At 49.5% G+C, this 19,327-nt stretch overlaps 1 protein-coding gene across 2 annotated transcripts in view; it reads left to right on the top strand.

Annotated features, from left to right (window-relative positions):
- The window catches only part of CD274 (CD274 molecule), a 79,656-nt gene that overhangs the window by 44,006 nt on the left and 16,323 nt on the right, over positions 1-19,327 (top strand). For both annotated transcript variants that reach the window (XM_075596693.1, XM_075596689.1), the window contains exon 7: positions 3,798-3,926. In XM_075596693.1, coding sequence (XP_075452808.1) covers positions 3,798-3,926 — 129 coding nt within the window. The remainder of the gene's footprint in view (positions 1-3,797; positions 3,927-19,327) is intronic.

Here is a 19,327-nt window from a genome sequence, read left to right as displayed (position 1 = left end):
GTCGCGGGCGATTGGCCCAGCGACGTCACTGCCACGCCTCCAACCACCTCCCCCTCGGCTCCCTTCGCGCACGCTGGCTCGCCTGCAAGTCCGTGCAATCGCGCTGACTGAAGCAGGCGAGCCTCAGCGTTAGCGCGCCTCCGCTCTCCCCACACCTCTATGGTCCGGGCCTTACAGGAAACAGATCTGAACGTGAGAAGATCACATTGTTACAATGCTGCCATTATCCTGCATGTATTAGCTCATCTAAAAGGAGTTCAAGTGTTAAGTAAGAAAGGCAGATGCATTATTTTAGATGTTATGCTGATATTCCTTCAATATCTATCCTCCTAACGCACATAGTAAAGATTTTTTTCTGAGAACAATTGTAAAACTTGATAATATCATTTTAGACACATAAGGTATTATGAAAATGCCTTCTAAGAAACTTTCAGTATCAAAATAGCTCAGAGTAAAAACATTTTTTATTGGGGTGGGGGAGAGTTCTTACACATCCCTTTGCAAGAATAAATAACGCTAAAATAGAAACCACAGCATTTTCTGACAATGCACCCATGTGGATTACAATAAATTTAAAGTTGAATATAAGAAACTTCAGCTGCTATTCGCAGTATTAATGTTATATTCAGACAATTTCAAAGGGTTTTAAATATGTCTTGTTATAATTGTGAAATGAACTGCATTAGCAAAACCCTGGTTAAATCAGGGAGATTGCAAAAGTGGTATTAAGAGGAGGTCAATTAATTTCATATACAGACACAAAAACTATAAAAAGCCTGCCAAAACTTCAAAACACATCTGTAATAGGGACTTATCACTGTTTGAGAGAAACTGCTTCTAAATCCAGCAGTGTGCTGGTTAATTGTACACAGGCAATCAACCAGACTCCACCTGGCTGATTAGGACTCTGAGAGAAGCCTGATGTGAGAAACAGGAGAGATATTCCTTAGCTCACATGTGGGCTGACAGAAGGAGAAGGAGAACTGACCATAGTTTTTCCTGAGCATACAACTATGCGGACAGAGGAAAAACCAGACTGTTATTCCTGGGAGTGGTTGGACTGCAAAAGCCTACAACAACAGAAACAGATGAGACTTTCTTGTTGGACTGTTATATATATATATATATATACAGTGGTCGACAAATCACCAAAAAATCTACTCGCCACACAAAAAAATCTACTCGCCACCTAGTACCAAACGTGTGCTGCTTGGGCCAATAGGAGCTCGCCACGATGTTAAATCCACTCGCCCGGGGCGAGCAAATGTATAGGTTTGTCGAACACTGTATATATATATATATATATATATATATATATGTATGTACAGCGCACTTTCCCCCACCCCCTGGGAGATGTGTAGCTACGGTGTGTGTGGTGCAATACCTGGTGGCTCACAAGAGGCCTGAGCCTCCGCTGCTAGGAGGCTGGGGTGTATCCTGGAACGATACTCATAGCACCACCACCTGTGCGGGATTCTATTATGTAGAATGACCCCATTACAGGACACAATCAATGCACATTGGGTAAAGCAGAACAGTTACTATACACACTAATATAGTACAGCTTACCCACCAGACCTCGCACGACAATACCTCCCAGAGAACCTAGGGTCCCTTGGGCACCCAATCAACCCGGTGTCCAAAAAGTCAAATCCCCCTCCCCCCAATGTGTGGTACAGCGCTGCCCACTAATATATGAGGGTGAGTTGGTGCACGTGTTGAGGTGAGGTACCTGCCGGGTGTGTCCACCCCCAGGTGCGCAGTGATGCTGATGGGATCCACGGATCCAGTGACGGTAACCACAAAGCCTCCGTCTCTACGTTGGGTGGGTCCAGCAAGGATTGTGCCACTGTATACAATGTCTCTGCGTTGCAGGTGTCTGGTCCCAGACCACCAGACATCAAGATGCAGCCGCGTCCTGGCTGTGTCCCTCACTTTAATGCTACAGGGGCAGTGTCCCTATCTATGGGCCATTCCCTGCAGCAACCACAAGCTGAGGGGAGTCGGGGCCTAGCTGGGGCCTAATGTGGGTCTGGCCTAGTGCAGGTGCCACAGACACCTGCACATATACACCCTACCCTGATGGCGTCCCAGCTCCGACTGGTGTGGTCCTCAGCACGCCAAAAGTATCTATCTGCCCGCAGGGGATTCCTGCATCCCGATTGGCTGTTGCACGCCATGTGATCTAGCAGCCCCGGTGGCTGCTGGGTGTTGTAGTCCCCCTGCGGGACGGTTGGGTGTAATGGCCGCCTGTGTTCCTATCTGCGCATGCGCAAGGTGCACCAAGATAGCAGTCGCAACATAGCTATCTGCACTGTGCATGCACGACCACACGGAAGATGGTGGTGCCCTGCTATGGGAGCTGCCGGGGACTCGGTAGCCATACCTATACCCCCGACAGTGTCGGGACCTGCCCCCCCTGCCTCCACTACATAGCGCATCTGCGCCAGGAGGTAAGGGGCTTACAGGGGGGGAGGACCAAAGGGACCCAGGCTACATATGTAACATAGTTTCCCCCCCTCTATGTAAGATGTCGCTACTGGTTACTGCTGTTTGTGGTGCGTGCATACCTGTGAGGGTCCAGGAGAGCTGAGTGGTCCGCGATGATGTGGGGAACAGGACAGGCTTTTGATGATCTTGATGTTCAACTCAGGGTGTCAGCGCTTCCAGCTCCAGTGGGCTCCAGGATTTCCTGAGTCAGTCCCCCATTAGGGCAGATTCTATCCATACCCATACCCAATAGGCTGAGTCCATAGTGACTCAGCCCGTGCAGAGGCGCGCTGAGGCTGAGGGAAAGCGGGTGCTCTCCCTGGCCTTGGTTAGCGTGCTGTCCGGGGCCGTGTCGGGGGGCGGGCCAGTGACGTCACGGAGCTGGTTCGCCCTCATTGGGTAAACCGCTCACGTGACCGTCCCTGCGCTCCCGTGAGTGCTTAAATCTAAAATTTTCTTAAGACCCACGCTTCTGCACGCTTGCGGAAGTGTGCGCGAGCCCCTGCTAAAGCCGCTCTCATTGCGGCTGCAGGGGCTCACTGGTAAGCGTGAGCGCGCCTCAGCACGGGCGCTGACCATGCCCGAGGCCATAGACTGAGAGCTCAGGCAGGGGTACGTCAAACATAGAGACCTCCTATGCGTTTCTCACCATTCAGTGCTTTGTCAACAAGTCCTCTATGAGGTCTCTATGTTTGACATATTGTTTAAATAAATTGTAACCTTTTTTACTGAACCAGGTCTCTTCAAGTTTCAAGTTTTCATTAAAGCGGTATCCCGATGTGAAATCTTTACCTTTTGGATTCAGAGAAAGCATACAGCTATGTGATACCATCTCTTCCATTTGTTAAGCAAATTAGTATTAAAGGAATTTTTTTACAAACTACTGCAGTTACTATACAAATATTCATAAATACAAATTTTGGGTAATGTTTGTTCATTTAATTAGGTTTTCATTGGTAGAGGAACATAATAGGGTTGCCCCTTGTCCCCTCTCTTATTTGCACTATCCAAGAACCACTGGCAATCAAATTGAGAATGTCAATGCAATACTGTATGAAGGATCTAAATTGGCTGAAACAGAAAATAACGTGGCAGCCATGTCTTTTTTTTTTTATAGATATCAATAATTCGTTAAAATAAAATATTTCTTAAAGGTAACATTGGTTTACATAACCCAGAAGATCCCAAAGATCACAGAGATTGATTAGTAATATGCTAAATGTTAAAAGGAAATGTGTTCATGAAGATGAATTAATGCTACAGGAATTAGTTTAAACTGTTTTTTTTTTGTTTGTTTGTTTCCTCAGAGCATATTGAAAGTTCAATGCCTAAAGAACCTGTAATCATTACGTGTGTGATTGTCTTGATAGCTACCGTTATGATCGTAGTTGTCTGTTTAAAGAAAAAATATAGCTTCAAGTGTTGCAGAAAAAAAGGTATGGTTTCTTTTATCTCGTTTTTTTTCCAGCTACTTAACAAATTGCACTGTGGGCTGCCAGCTCAAACAAAAATATCTGTATTACTATTTATTCAAAGACTATATTTATGTGGTGTCATGGAACAAGATTCCATATTTCTCTGGCTCTCTTTGCAGCTTATGGGATTCATATCTCCCTAGTTTAGCTGCCTGTTATTTACCCTGTCCCAGCAGCTTGCTGCATGTGAAAAGGCAACATTTTTGATACACATGTTGTTTACACAGTCATAGCCAGTGAGTTGCTATAGCAACCTCAGCCTTTCTCTCAGAATGGGCTAGCCTGCCTCCCCCTCTGCCTTGCTGACAGATAGTCTGTTCCCAGGCTATTCCTGCTACCCAGGTTCCCTCACACTTCCTTTTACTTCCTACATTGGCTGAGTGAGTACGTTCCTGTTACCCCTCTACTGGTAAGGCCTCATCCTTTTCACCTTTCCCTACTATCAAGCACATTCACTATAGAAACATTCTCTCACAACACCATCTTCCACAAGTGCCTTTGTGTATCTATGCTTTCCTCAATAAAGTAAGAAAAGACAAAGAACTTGTTGTGCTTGTAACAGGAATGAGTTGAAGCTATCTGGGCTATTCATACTACACGTGACTCTGGCCTCAGAATATGTGGTTCCCTGTGACATGTATAGCAACATTTATCATTTGAAATCCTTGCTACTCCAAAAAGTTATCAGACCTTGGAGCCAACCCACAGGGATCTTTATATGCACATCTGGGGCCTCTGGAATCAAAGTAGCAGAGAGGGAAGAGAGTGGAAGAGAATTCCCTGAGACCACATGGTCTCTTGCATAAGCCCTCAAGCAGATAGTATGAGAACGATGGGGGAGGTACAGTACATACAGAAAGCAAAGCTTCTCCAGGATTCTTAGGGCCTGATTCAATAGGGAATATGGTAAAGTGCACTCTAATACACCTGTGACTACAATGTAAAGTAGTGATGTGTAAAATACACGTGATATATAATAAAATACAAAGCTTAGTAATCAACAATGTGTGGTGAGGATCGCAGCTCAAAAACCCCTGAGAACGTCCTGTTCTTCCAAATGGAAAGTTGTCTGCGAAGTTAGGATCCGGACCGAAAAAATAAAGGTGCAGGGACAGATAATGGTATGATACGGCACAATAAGGATAAAAAATTAGGCAGTACTGTATGCGGAGGATTAATACAGTCACGTGCAACGGATATTCCCCCTACCCCAATCGCAGATAGAGTGCATGTGAGGGGGAACCTATATGTTACCAGGTGTGGTGCATATACCTGCAGGTTCACAGGAGGCCTGAGCCTCCGCTGATGGGAACCTGGGGTGCTTCTCTGGAACAATCTTCCTTACAGCGCCTCCACCTTTGTAGGATTCTAGGAGTGTAGAATGTACCCCACACAGGATCCACATATATTAACCACATACACCAAAGGTATATATAACACAGATTTACTATATGCAGATTCAACCCATAACACATTACACATGCATCAACCATATGACATCAACAGTGCATAACATCAGTGTCACCCTGTAACACTACTAAGCACAACTATCCACACACCTCGCAGGGCCTTAACCCCACACTGTATTCCTAAAGTCCTTGTACCCAAAAGTCCCAAGAGTCTCGCAACCCCACCCACGTGTGGGACAGCGCTGCCCACTAAGATGAAATGTATAGGTGGTGCACTTGGTGACTTGAAACATACCTGCCCGGCTCTCCTGCAACCGGGTACCGCAGAACTGTGGAAATGGACCCGTCTGTGTCCAGCGCCGAAGCCTCAGGGATGGGGGTCTCCTTCTGAGCAAGCTCACCGCTCAGACAGTCTGTGTCTCTGCTCTGCAGAGAATGATCCACTGCAACACTGACCCTTCTTGTCAGAGCACACAGCACTGCAGATGTGTCCCTAACTAAGCTGACTGCTAACAGGGCAAGGTCTCTACCTAAGGGGCCTTCCCTAAAGCAGCCACAAACTGAAGGGGAGTTGGGCCTAGCTGGGACCTAGGGGATAACCTGGCCTAGTGTTGAAGCACTGCTCCCTTCACACACCTTCCCCTACCTTATCCCAGCACCAACTGACACTCTCACACTAGTGCTCCACTGTCAGCTTCCTGACTGCAGCACGTAACATTGTATCTCCTTTGCTGCAGGAGAATCTGTAAGCCCTATTGGCTTCAATGCAGCAAGTGATAGGGGTGAAAGTGCAGTCCCCAGAGGCTGCTGGGAATTGTAGTTCTTGGTACAGCTCTTTCCTATGGGGACGGCGTGCGCGATCTCTACTGCGCATGTGCGAAGCTGTAATGGCCGCCGCTACTCTCCACGGAGCCTGTGCTACCCTGTAATGGCTGCCGCATCACCCTAACTGCGCATGCGCGACTTCTAGGGGTCCCTGCACTATGGAGCGCCTCTTGTGCCAGCTCTCCCACACTAAAATGGCCACCGCGTCTGCGCCTGCGCATGCCTCCCCGCATGCGCGAGGACATCAAAGATGGCGGCGCCCTGCCACTAATGTCACCGGGAGCCCCCGGGAATGCGCTCACCCCCGCAGCAGCACACGCAAGGGGGAAAGAAACTGGGAGACAGGGGGACCGGAGGGACCCTGGCTACACACGTTTTTCCCTTAGGGAAACAGCATTTTCACAATTTGTTGCAAGGGAGGTGAAAATTTCTACAATAGTGTAGATAGTTTGGAATTTTATAAATGGGAATATATAAATAAAAAAACAATAAAATGCGCACTTACAATGTGCACTGAATAGTTATGCATGTAATAACCAGGCAAAAAGCCAGAGTTAGCAGGAGCTTTTGGATCTCACCGCCGCTGGCACCGAGTGGGCGTCCCCTTGTGACTCGCAACGTCACTTCCGGTCTGGTTTATCTCCAGGTCTGCAGATGCTCAATCTCCACAGCTGCTGTGCTCTCTAGACTCTGTATTTTGCCGATGTCAGGAGAAATAATTATTATGCAGATATGTTCTCTTATATACCCTCAGATCAGTGGCGGATTTACAAACTTGATCTGGTGCCGCGCTCCTTCTTCAGCGTCAAATGACACTGTAACGTCACATATTGACGCATTCCCATGGCAACACAGCACTGTGTGACGTCATGTTGGCATGGCAACGTGACGTCATGTGACATTGCAGCATCATTTGTTGCTGAAGTAGGAGCGCGTCACGAAGGAGTTACGAGGCAGGAAGGAGAAGGTAAGAACTTTACCCCTCTCCCCCGCCAATCAGTGGGGAAGAAAGGGGCTCTGTATATGGGGTGGCAAAAAAAGGGAAATGTATTGCCCCAAAATATTGCTGCCCTAGGCCCGGGCCTATGGGGCCTAATGGGAAATCCGCCACTGCCTCAGACTCATGGCTCTTTGGTTATAAGAGCACATATCTGCAGAACAATTATGATACAATTATGAGACTTTTTGCTTAGTTATTACATGCGTTTTTATTCAGTGCACATGGTAAGTGCGCATTTTATCAGCAAACTTCACATTCTTTACAACTTAATATGCCATTTTGTCTTATTATTAGGGTGACCAGACGTCCTGGTTTAGCCAGGACAATCTTGGGTTTTAGGCCTCTGTCTCGAGTTTTTGGGCCACTGTCCCAGTTTTCTGTTTGTGCCGGTGGCCCATGCGCATCCGCCTCTTGCCAACAACGCATGCACGATCGGCACTTGCCAGCTGCTAGTGCGCATGTGTGATCAGCGCTTGCCAGCCGCACATGTATGGACGGCGCTTCCTGGCCACACATACGTGACCGGCAAGTGCTCAACACGCATCGCAGTCGGTGCTCAACGTATGCTCATGCGAAGTCGGCGCTAACCATTTGCGCATGCGCAGTCTGTGCTCAACGTATGCTCATGCGAAGTCAGCGCTAACCATTTGCGCATGCGCAGTCTGTGCTCGCCGTTCGCACATGCACAGTCGGTGCTCCCGACTGTGCGTGCGCGACATTTGTCCCGGTCGTTGCCGGGACAAATATAGTCACCCTACTTATTATGTAACTTCCACACCTACCATTGTGATATGTTAACTGAACTAGGTTAGCTATTACTTGAGTCCAGACACAATGTGCCTCTTTCCTGTCTCGCCTTCATATACTTTCTGGTTACCCAATTATCTGAGCAGCACACCTGCTGTACACATCACTTCTCTCCTTAGGTCCATCTCCAGAAACCTGATTATAGTTATTGAAGGCTCAATAAAGAATCTGGTCGCTCTTCCTTCTGGTACCGATCACCCCAGTGCGGGGACAATTAACCCAAGTCCTCAAATCCGCTTCCTGCTAAGTTCCTTCAAAACCTTGGCTGTTTCCTACTTTAAACGTGTGTAACTGTAACTTGTAATGTTGTCAACTTTATTTCGTGCTTAGGAGCCAGACATACTTGAAAACGAAAGATAACTCAATGTATTTTTTCCTGGTACAATATTTTATATATATATATAATCTGTGTAACGGGTATTCCCCCACCCAATAGCATATGGTATGTGTGTGCGGAGATCTTAATGTTACCAGGTGTGGTGCTTTACCTGTTAGGCTCACAGGAGGCCTAAACCTCCGCCACGGGGAGCCTGGGGCACGTATAAATAATAGGAGTAACCTCGTACTCGGTGCAGCGCCTCCACCTGCGATGGCTCCCACCGGAGTGGGGAGTGGTTCGTCGCAGGACAATATATATATATCACACACACAGCATGTGAAACAACCAATAACTTTACTGCAGCAACTATACTTATTCATATATATCAACAGGTGTCCCTCTCTAGAGGAAACACTAACTACTGCGTCTCGCAGGACGCTACCCTCTTTCACCGGGTGATCCCACCTCGTGTCCAGTAACCCCACACAATATGTCCCTTCACCCTAAGGTGAGATAATTATGTGTGTGATTGCGCAGCTAATATGTCTTGTATGAATAGATGGTAGAGTTGGTGCACTTGAAGATTACCTGCCGAGCACTCCAGTGCCCGGGCCTGCCAAGGAGCTTCACAAAGGATCCAATGACCGCTGACCACAGGAACTACCGTCTGGGGCGATCCCATCCGGATAGCTGCTGCAGCGACAGCAAAGGTCTGAGCCCAGACCTCTGGATGGACGCGCAGCGTCCGCTGTGTCCCTAACTGACTCTGGATAATAAGGGGCAGGGTCCCTAACCTGGGGCCTGTCCCTGAACAACACAACACTACTGGTGGCTCAGGGCTATCTGGGGCCTAGGGGGCTGCTGGCCTAGTGCAGGGAGTCACTGACTCCTGCACCCTACCTCCTTCCTACCTCCTTCCCCTAGCTGCTCCGGTCACCAACTGCCTAACGTGCTGAAAGCCCGCGAAATGTATCTATTCTCCTCAGCAGGGAGATGCTGTAGCCCTATTGCCTCCCTGGGGTCACGTGGGGCGCTCCTGAGGCTCATGGGAGATGTAGTCCCTCTCTAGAGCCCTCTGCTGGTTGGCTGTCTCGCGCGCTATCACTGCGCATGCGCGAGCTTCCCTGGTGGCCACCGCACAAAGAGGTTCACTGCGCATGCGTGAACTCATGAGAAATGGAGGCACACTGCCGCCCTGCTTCGGGAGCGCCGGGAGTCCTCGCAACGCGATCGCGGCCCTAGCAATGGGCCGCACGCGTCCCCGGCAACCCCCCGAAGCAGGATCCTACCGCCCCCACTCTTACAGCTGCCCGACGGGACCGCCAATGGGCTCGGCGGCACCAGCGATCGCCAGCAAGGTGAGGGGGGCGACATGCAGGAGGGACATGGCTACATCCTCCCCTGGTAAAAACCCCAACGTCTTCGCTTGGGATACATAACTCAACCATGTACAGAAGTTATATAATAAAAATGCAGTTCAAAATATTACTTAGTACATTCGCATTGACTTTATACGATGTTGCACAATTCTGTGAGCATCACAATCACAGATTGGATTTTGCTCCGAGACCACTGCTGAGCCTCATAATGGGGTGCCCCAATTTGATCATAGGTTACCCGATTTGGAGGGTACCTGACTCTTTGGCTCCTGCGGAGCTGTTCTTCTGCAACTCCCTCGGGGGAGTAATAAACACAGTCCTGAGGCTCAGCCTCTTCCCTTGAGGGGAGAAATGTCTCTGAACAGTCTCTGTTTGGCACAAAGCATGGGCTCTGTGGATCCAAAGGCTGGCCTGTTGGTGCCACCTTGGTAGGTATTGGCCAAGGGGCCCTTTACCCGTAGCTCCTCCGGGAGATGCCCCTTCTGTGGAGTAGTCCGTTTGAGAGGGTCCTTCCATAGGGTCTTCAGGAGTTTCAGAGTGGGTTTCGTTATTGACAGTCTCTTGACCCATCTCTGATAAGACGGACTCACCGTTGAGCGGTGTGGCCAGTATTTCCGTTTCCTCATCTCCCACTTGTGGAATGGGGAGGAGGTGGTTACGGTGCCATACCTTTACCCGTCCTTCAGTGTCTTTGATGCGATAGACCGGGAGGCCAGGCATCTGAGATTCTATCTCGTATACTCCGTCTCTCCATCAGTCGGCCAATTTGTGTTTTCCCGGGACTCCCAGATTTCGAAGCAATACAGCGTCTCAGGACGAAGCTCCCGATATTTGACCTTATAATCGTATCGCCTTCTATTGCCAGCGTTCAGCTTAGCTGTAGACTTCTCAGCCTGTTGATAGGCCTGCTGCAAACTGTCTTTAAGTCTTTGCACGTATTTGAAATGGGTAGCATTGTGTATCCCATCCGTCGAGACTCTAAGACGTACATCCACTGGCAGTCTCGCCTCTTGCCCAAACATGAGGAAGTATGGGGAGAATCCAGTTGACTCGTGTCGGGTACAATTGTACGCATGCACCAGGGCCACCACGTGTCGACTCCATTCAGTTTTCTGAGCACTCTGTAGAGTTCCGAGCATGTCCAGTAAGGTTCGATTAAATCGTTCTGGCAACGCATCTCCTTCGGGGTGGTACGGGGTCGTTCGTGATTTGGCAATGTTCAGCATTTTGAGCAGTTCTCGGATCAGGGTGCTCTCAAAATCCCGACCTTGGTCTGAGTGAAGGCAGTTTGGAAGACCGTAGTGCACGAAGTACTTCTCCCATAATATTTTTGCCACTGATGGCTTTCTGATCTTTCGTGGGGAAGGCCTGGGCATACCGGTTGTAATGGTCCGTGATGACCAGCACGTTGCATATTCCCCGGCTATCGGGCTCAATGCACAGAAAGTCCACACACACAAGGTCCATTGGGCCAGAACTCTTCAGATGGCCCATGGGTGCTGCTCTGGTAGGCAGGGTCTTGCGCTGTATACACAGAGTACAACGGCGACAGTGGCGTTCTACGGCCTCTCGCATCTTGGGCCAGAAAAAGTGGTCTCTAACCAACCCAAAGGTCTTCTCTACACCGAGATGTCCATGCTCATCATGTAGGGACTTCAACACCCTGTATTGCAAGTTCTTAGGGAGGACTAGTTGTCGTCTATCCGGGTGGTTGTGGTATTGCACCACCCGATAGTGTAAGCAGTTATCAATTTCGAATTTGTCCACTTCCCGCATGAGCGAGGCAACCAAGTCGTTGGGAGCACGCTTCAGAAGGGCTGGATTCTTCTTTTCAACAGCTTGCCTAATGATACTAACAACAGGATCTCGTATTTGGTAGTCTACCAGATCTTTCCACCGTAACACTTTGTCATGCGTTATGTTCATCCCTTTTGGATCGCAGTAGGCGGCTGGGACAGCCTGCGACTGGCATCCCAATGAATCCGCAACCCGTAATTCTGAGAAGGCCACTTGATCGTTGATGATGGCGGCGGTGCTACACATAGCTCGCACCCCGGGTCCTGGAAGTTCCTCCCATTCCTCATCATCTTTAGTAGCACTTAGCCCTGGCCGTCGGGAGAGGGCATCAGCCCCGATATTCAAGGGTCCCGGCTTGTACTTCAGGGAGAATCGGTAATTGTTCAGGGCTGCCAGCCATCAGTGTCCTGCTGCATCCAATTTGGCCGAGGTATTGATGTACGTGAGGGGATTGTTATCCGTCCTTACCTCAAACGTAACACCGTAAAGGTAATCGTGGAGTTTCTCGGTGATCGCCCACTTGAGAGCCAGGAACTCCAACTTGTGGACGGGGTATTTCTGTTCACTGGGTGTCAGACTGCGGCTGATGTAGGCTACAGGCCGAAGGCCCTCGGGGTGCTTCTGGTGCAGGACGGCACTCAGTCCGTTGAGACTGGCATCCACATGCAGAACGTATGGTTGTTCGGGATCCGCATACGCAAGCACCGGCGCTTCGGTCAGACACTTCTTCAATTTCAGAAAGGCCTGTTCACACTCAGACGTCCATTTATCACCAAATGGCTGGCGGGCCGATACGGCCTTCCTTCCCGTATCTTCGGGGTATATCTTCAACAGATTGTTCAGGGGTTTAGCCCTACTAGAGTACCCTTCCACGAAGCGACGGTAATACCCACAGAACCCCAGGAAGGATCGTAGTTCCGTGACATTCTCGGGACGCGGCCAGTTCACGACGGCTTCTACTTTGGCTGGGTCGGTGGCGATTTCTTGAGCAGACACGATGTGTCCCACGTAGGTCACCGAAGTGTGACAAAACCGGCACTTGTCTAGGGACAATTTCAACCCTTCCTTCCCAAGACGGTCTATCACTTTAAGCAGCCTCTCTTCGTGCTCTTCCAGAGTCCTTCCGAAGACAATGATGTCGTCCAGGTAGACGAGACACTCCCGAGGGTTCATGTCCCCGATAGTCTTCTCCATCTGTCGTTGGAAGGTAGCAGGGGCCCCACATATACCTTGGGGCATACGTGTAAATTGGTAGAACCCCAGGGGACAGACGAAGGCTGTTTTCTCCTGATCCTCTGCATTCATGGGTACCTGATAGTACCCGGATCGTAGATCGAGCACACTGAACTATTGGCTTCCGTTCAGAGCATTTAGGATCTCTTCAATGCCAATCAGGGCCGTGGGAACCATATGACGAAAATGTGACGTCATAGGCCTTTAAAAGCCTATGTCGTCTCATTTTGAAGCCAGACGCCGAGGAGGAAGGAACTCCTACAGAAGAAGAAGGCCAGGGCATGGCCGAAGACGGAAAGAAGACCCCGCCCGGAAGAAGATAGAAGAAAGAAGAATACAGATGAAGATGGATTACAAATAGAAGACTCGTGGATTGATTTGGATTTTTAGTGTAATGTTTATTTTTTTATGGTTTATTATTTTATGGTTTCCTGTGCCTGGTGGATTGGTTCGTGAGTAAGCTGCGCAACGGGAGTCGGTGGGACCAAGTAATGGTAAGTGAACTAAAGAAATGTATTTTATTTAACTTGTTAATTTTTTTAAAAGCTTTTTTAACTTTTTTTTTTGTGGTATATCATTTCTTGCCACTGTATGTATGTATGTATATATGTCTAGAGAGATATATACATATAGGGTAAGAAATGATGTTGTTTTAAAAGCTTGATTTGATGTGTTTTAAATTAATTTGTCTATGCTGCTATGCTTTATTGTTTGTTTAAAGTATTTTAAAATTAGATAGATGTAATTGTTGATATTGTATTGTGTGCTTGTGTTCAGGGTTAGCCTTGGTTTTAAAGTTTGTATTCTGGTTGGTACTTATATTTTTTCACATGCTAAATTGTTCTGCTCCAGGCGTGAATTAGTTAATTGTTTCATTGTTCGGGATGGACTGTCAATTGTTTAGGGATGTAAATAATGATTGCTAATTGATTTTTGTTTACTTGATTGGTTAAAATAGTTTACTTGTTTGGAGGTATTTGTATTTTGCTTGCAATGATATTGTTAACATTCCTTTGCAGAATGTATATGGTGCATAGATTTTATGCATCATTTATACAATGTAAATGCAATGTATTGATTGGAATGTGAGGTTTTTCATTGGAATTTGATGATTTAGATTGTAAGATCAGTTAGGATTATTAAAGGAAATTCATTGTAATGTAGTGTGTCTGTATGGAGAAGTGTTATTTGTAGTACAGTATGGTTTTGATAACCCTTCTACATTTATTTGTATATTGGTTCATCATGTGTGTGTATATACTATATATATATATATATATATATATATATATATATATATATATATATCTGTGTATATATATATATATATATATATATATATATATATATCTGTGTATATATATATATATATATATATATATATACTGTATATATAGTTGCATGATGAAGCCACTGTACAAATTCATGGGTGAAGGGTGGGTATCGGGCCAGTGTGGCTTAACCCCTTAATTACCTTTGCAGTTATTATCTGATAATGTGTGTAACGGGTATCCCCCCCCCAATCGCAGATATAGTGTGGGGTGAAAGGGAACATACAATGTTACCAGGTGTGTGGTGCGTTACCTGTTGGCTCACAGGAGGGCTGAGCTTCCGCCACGGGGAACCTGGGGCACTATATACTAGGGGTAACCACTTACTCAATTCAGGGCCTCCACCTGCGATGGCTCCCACCATAGTGATATATATATTAACAAATACCATTTACTGGGAACAGCATATAACACAAGACCATACAAACATATCAGAACAGGTGTCCCTCTCTCGAGGAGACACTTACTGCGACGTCCCGCAGGACGCTTCCCCAACACCAGGTGATCCCACCCAGTGTCCAAAGAACCCCACCCAATGTCCTGCACTCTTGCAGAGATAGAGAATATGGGTGACTGCGCAGCCACAATTACACTAAGGGCCCGTTGGTGCACTTATGACTGTATAGTACCTGCCGAGCACTCCGGTGCTCGGATCAGCAACAACTTCACAAAGGATCAGTCGTAGGATGACGTCATCTGATCCCCAACCGGACTCTTTGCACGCGGACCGCCAGGGGCGATCCCAAGCTGGAAACAGTCTCTGGGTGGACCCCAACTTGGGTCCGAACCTCTTAGCAGGAACTGCAGCGTCCGCTGTGTCCCTATCTAATCTACCCTACTGTGACACGCGCGCTACTATAGGCCGTCCCTACAGCACAGCAACCTGTAAGGTTTTAGGGGAAACTCCTAGGGGCCTACAGGGGTAATAACCTGCCCCACTCCCCTAACTCTTCCCAGTCCTGACTATTAGTCAACTGATCCCAGCGCCTGCAGCAACAAGCTGTGACCCACAGGATGTGTGCAGCCAACGTGCTACAGAACACTGTGTCTGCCTGTCAGACCTCAGGGCACTGACTGCCGTGACCCTGACCAGACAGCTCACTAACACTAAGGGCAGCGTCCCTATCTTGGGCCTCCCTCAGCACTTAACACTAACCTAGTGGGGAGTTGTGGCCTACCTGGGGTGTGGGTACCTATATGGGTGCAGGAGCTGCACTCGCTCCCCGCACCCTTCCTTCCCTCACAGCTCCCTGACTCCAACTCACTTAACTGATAACTATCAGCGCATGCAGCAACGCACTGCAACTTAACACTAAGTCCGCTTTTGCCTTTCTTCCCTTCTGTTCCCCAGCTCCAACTAATGTAAGTGACAGGGTCCCTAACCTGAGGGCTGTCCCTGGCAACACTCACTCTACTGGGGAACTCAGCTATCTTGGGCCCTGGGGGTGCTGGCCTAGTACAGGGAGTCCCTGACTCCTGTACCCTACCTCCTTCCCTGGGCTGCTCCTGGCTCTGACTGCCTAACGTGGTCAAAACCCGCGAAATGTATCCACTTGCCTTCTGAGACTCCCTAAGCCCTATTGGCTCCCTGGCTTTACATGGGGCCTGCAGAGGCTCATGGGACTCGTAGTCCCTGCTCAGAGCCTTCCCTGATAGGCTAGGGCTTCGCGGGCTTTTTCCTCCCTCTCCTGCGCCTGCGCAAGCTGTCTGGGGCTGCCTCAACCTTTCCCTGACTAGCCTCACTCTCGCGCGACTTCTCCCTAGCTCTGGGGCCTTACCTGCGCCTGCGCGATCACTGCGCATGCGCGAGCTAAGGGGCAATGGCGGTGCCCTTGCAGCCCGGCTCCGGGAGCGCCGGGATTCCTGTGACGCACGTGCGGCCTTGGCAACCGGCCGCACGCGTCCCTGGCAACCCCCGAGCCGGGACCTGACCGCCCTCACCTCTTCGATCACCGGGTGGAGCCGCCATTGGACTCGGCGGCCCCCGCGATCGGCAACCAGGTGAGGGGAGTGCTGACAGGCTGGGGAGACCTGGCTACATCCTCCCCCTGGTGAAAAACCCAACGCCCTCGCTTGGGGAACGACATAACCTGGTACACAGTTATACAATGAAAATGCAGTGCATATGTACAACTTATCACTGGGTACTTTAAACATAAGGTTACAATGCAGTTCACATACCATACCCGAGGCCAGCTGAGCGTCAGCTGTTTGCTGAGACCATTTGTGGGGTGCCCCTAACTGATCATGTGGAGGTACCTCACTTTCGCGTCCGTGAGCTTCCCCCAGAAAAATCTCTTGAAGAGCACACTCTGGAGTGACAGTCACCGGTTCCGTGCTCATTCCTCCCCCTGGTGGACGGAAGAGTACAATGTCTTTTAACCAGGCCTTTAAACGGTCATCCGCGGCATGGATGCGGTAGACCAGGAGGCCAGGACCTTTCCCGCGGTCCACTACGTGGTGAATGAAGCGCTCCTTTTTGGGCTTAAAAGAGGCAGCTTTCCCTGAATCCCTCTTTACACAGTCTTTGTCCCTACATATTGGCGAGGCTTCCACTGAGATGCGAGAAATGGACAATGTCTCTTTCCTCAAAGTCTCTGTTTCACTTGGCAGGGGGTAAAGGGTAGATAACTTACCACTGCAGTGATCCCCGGTGGCCAACAGGTCCTCGGGGACGCTGTCAGTTCTCACCTTGGCTATCTCAGGACCTGCCCCCGGCACTTCTGGGGCAGTCCACTTACTGGTTGGAACCTCGGGAGCGTTGGATCCAAGTCCTGGGACCACTTGTGTCGGAGCACATGGGCTCGCACTCGGTTCAGTTGTGATGACACACAGATGTCCAGCTACGTTCTTCTGCTCAGCATGAACGTTAGTTGGAGCATTTTTCACGACCACCTCCACCGGAGCCTGTGGGGAGTAAGGAGGTTCCTCACCACTCCGCTGGGTTGCGATGGATTCCTCTTCCTCTGGAATACTGTCCGGAATCATCTGCGCTTCACTGGACACCACGATGGGACTGACTGTTCTCTTCACTTGGAAGATAGGCGATAGATACTGGTCCACTCGCACCACTGGACTACTATCTTCTAAGGGAGACACATCCGCCAGGACGCGATGCCGAGTGGAGCCCTTCGCCCTGGTGGCCAGACTTAAGGAGCTACCGTGCTCCGCGGTCACCTGGAGGCTCACACCCAACACCCCTGGGGCAGTCAACTCCCCCTTGTCTTCGTTAGGTACTGGTCCCAAGCCTAGGACCGAGGGTACCATTGGATTAGGCCGGACTGGCCGTTGTAGGGCACACGGGCCCACAGCAGGGTCCGCAACATCTGGATACACCTCCTCTAGGGCACACGGGCCCACAGCAGGCTCTGTATCCGCCGAGATAGTTGGTTTGTTGATTTCACTAGAGTGGTCCGCCGGCAGGCGCATCACCATAAGTGATTGGTCGCTGGACTCACTAAAAGAAGGTGGCGGTATATACACCTTACCCTGTGATTCCTCTGTCTCCTCTGTATCACCGCTGGGGTGGTTCGCCGGTAGGCACATCGCCACCGATGGGACTTCAACCTCTTCCCCTGCGGATATCACGATAGGATCCTCTGCCAAGGAGTCACCGGGGTCTTCTGCGATACAGCCAGTGGTTGTTGGTACGAAGCTGGCGTGTTCCGGTACCTTCACTGCGGTCGCGCTCTTCTCCGCCAATGGTTCGCTTGGCTCCTTAGCTGGCTGAGCAGGTGGTTCCTGTTCTACCACTAGGACATCCCCTTTGAGAGGATCTGGAACCGGTTCTGCAACATGGTTTTGGACACACGGGTCCACTGAGGCCTCTTGAATTAGGACAGACTGATTAGCAGTGTCACTCACTTTTGCAGGGGGGTCAGGCTTCCCCGCTTCTTCCTCAACTGGCTCCGTAGCCTGGGTTGTAATAGGCTTCAAGAACCACACACAGCAGCATTCACATTCGGGCTCCCATGCCAGTGCACCTCTATGACAGTCACAGGTGGGACTAAAGCACTGTACACCCGGTTCTCCGTCTACCTCAGTTGTCTTGAAGTCTAGCGGTAACTGGGACATGTCGACGCCGTCGTCATAGGCTTCTTGCAGGCAGGGGCACATTAACATAAGATCATCTATTCCTGGCGCTCGCCAGGCCACATACACCTTGGGGTGTATGTCCTGACAGTCTCTCTCATCCTCGTACCTCATCTCATCCTCAGAGAAGAAAGAGTCTATTACTGCATCAACATATGGTTGCAAATCCCAGTGCTTGATCCCCCTGGTGAAATGTGAAGGAAGGGCAAGTCCTACAAGGGAGGGCTCGGGCTCTGTGCGGAGTCACTCACATCACAGGGGAGGGACTCTGATTTTCACGCCAAACCCGGACAGATTGTTGCAATACTTTCCTGTGCAGACAGGCAGTCAGTAGCACGTGCGCTCTCCTGTTTTGGCGGGAGACGCCATTTTGCTGGGTCTGCGTAGACTAGGGGGTACCCCTCAGATGGGCCCCTGGGCATAAACAGTGCGGACGGTGCCTCTGCCAGGCATATATCCTTAGTGGGGATTGTCACAAAAAGTATGGTTTTCCATGTGGACGTGGGATCGTGTTCTTCATCTAGGAAACATGCACATGGCCACCCAGTGATTCTACGCATATAGGACTGGACCCCAACCGCGGGTATATTTGCGGGAAGGCCTCCTACCACCACCACCTCACCTGGTTCCATATACTGCCTCAAAGCCCAGGCAAGGACCTCGTGTCCGGACTTTACAAACATTGTGGAAAAATAGGAATTGAACAATTTGGAAAAAAAATGGAACAGGGCACCCCAGGTCTATCTCAGCAGCGCCTCCAAATGTAACGGGTATTCCCCCCCCCAATCGCAGATATAGTGTGGGGTGAAAGGGAACATACAATGTTACCAGGTGTGTGGTGCGTTACCTGTTGGCTCACAGGAGGGCTGAGCTTCCGCCACGGGGAACCTGGGGCACTATATACTAGGGGTAACCACTTACTCAATTCAGCGCCTCCACCTGCGATGGCTCCCACCATAGGGGGAGTGGTTCCTCGCAGGACACATACAAATAATCAATACTCACACACAGTGATATATATATTAACTAATACCATTTACTGGGAACAGCATATAACACAAGACCATACAAACATATCAGAACAGGTGTCCCTCTCTCGAGGAGACACTTACTGCGACGTCCCGCAGGACGCTTCCCCAACACCAGGTGATCCCACTCAGTGTCCAAAGA

Source organism: Ascaphus truei, chromosome 1, assembly GCF_040206685.1.
Source record: "Ascaphus truei isolate aAscTru1 chromosome 1, aAscTru1.hap1, whole genome shotgun sequence".
In the NCBI taxonomy this organism is placed as follows: Eukaryota; Metazoa; Chordata; class Amphibia; order Anura; family Ascaphidae; genus Ascaphus; species Ascaphus truei.
The sequence above is the reverse complement of the archived record's forward strand: the minus strand, read 5'-3'. Positions and strand labels throughout refer to the sequence as shown.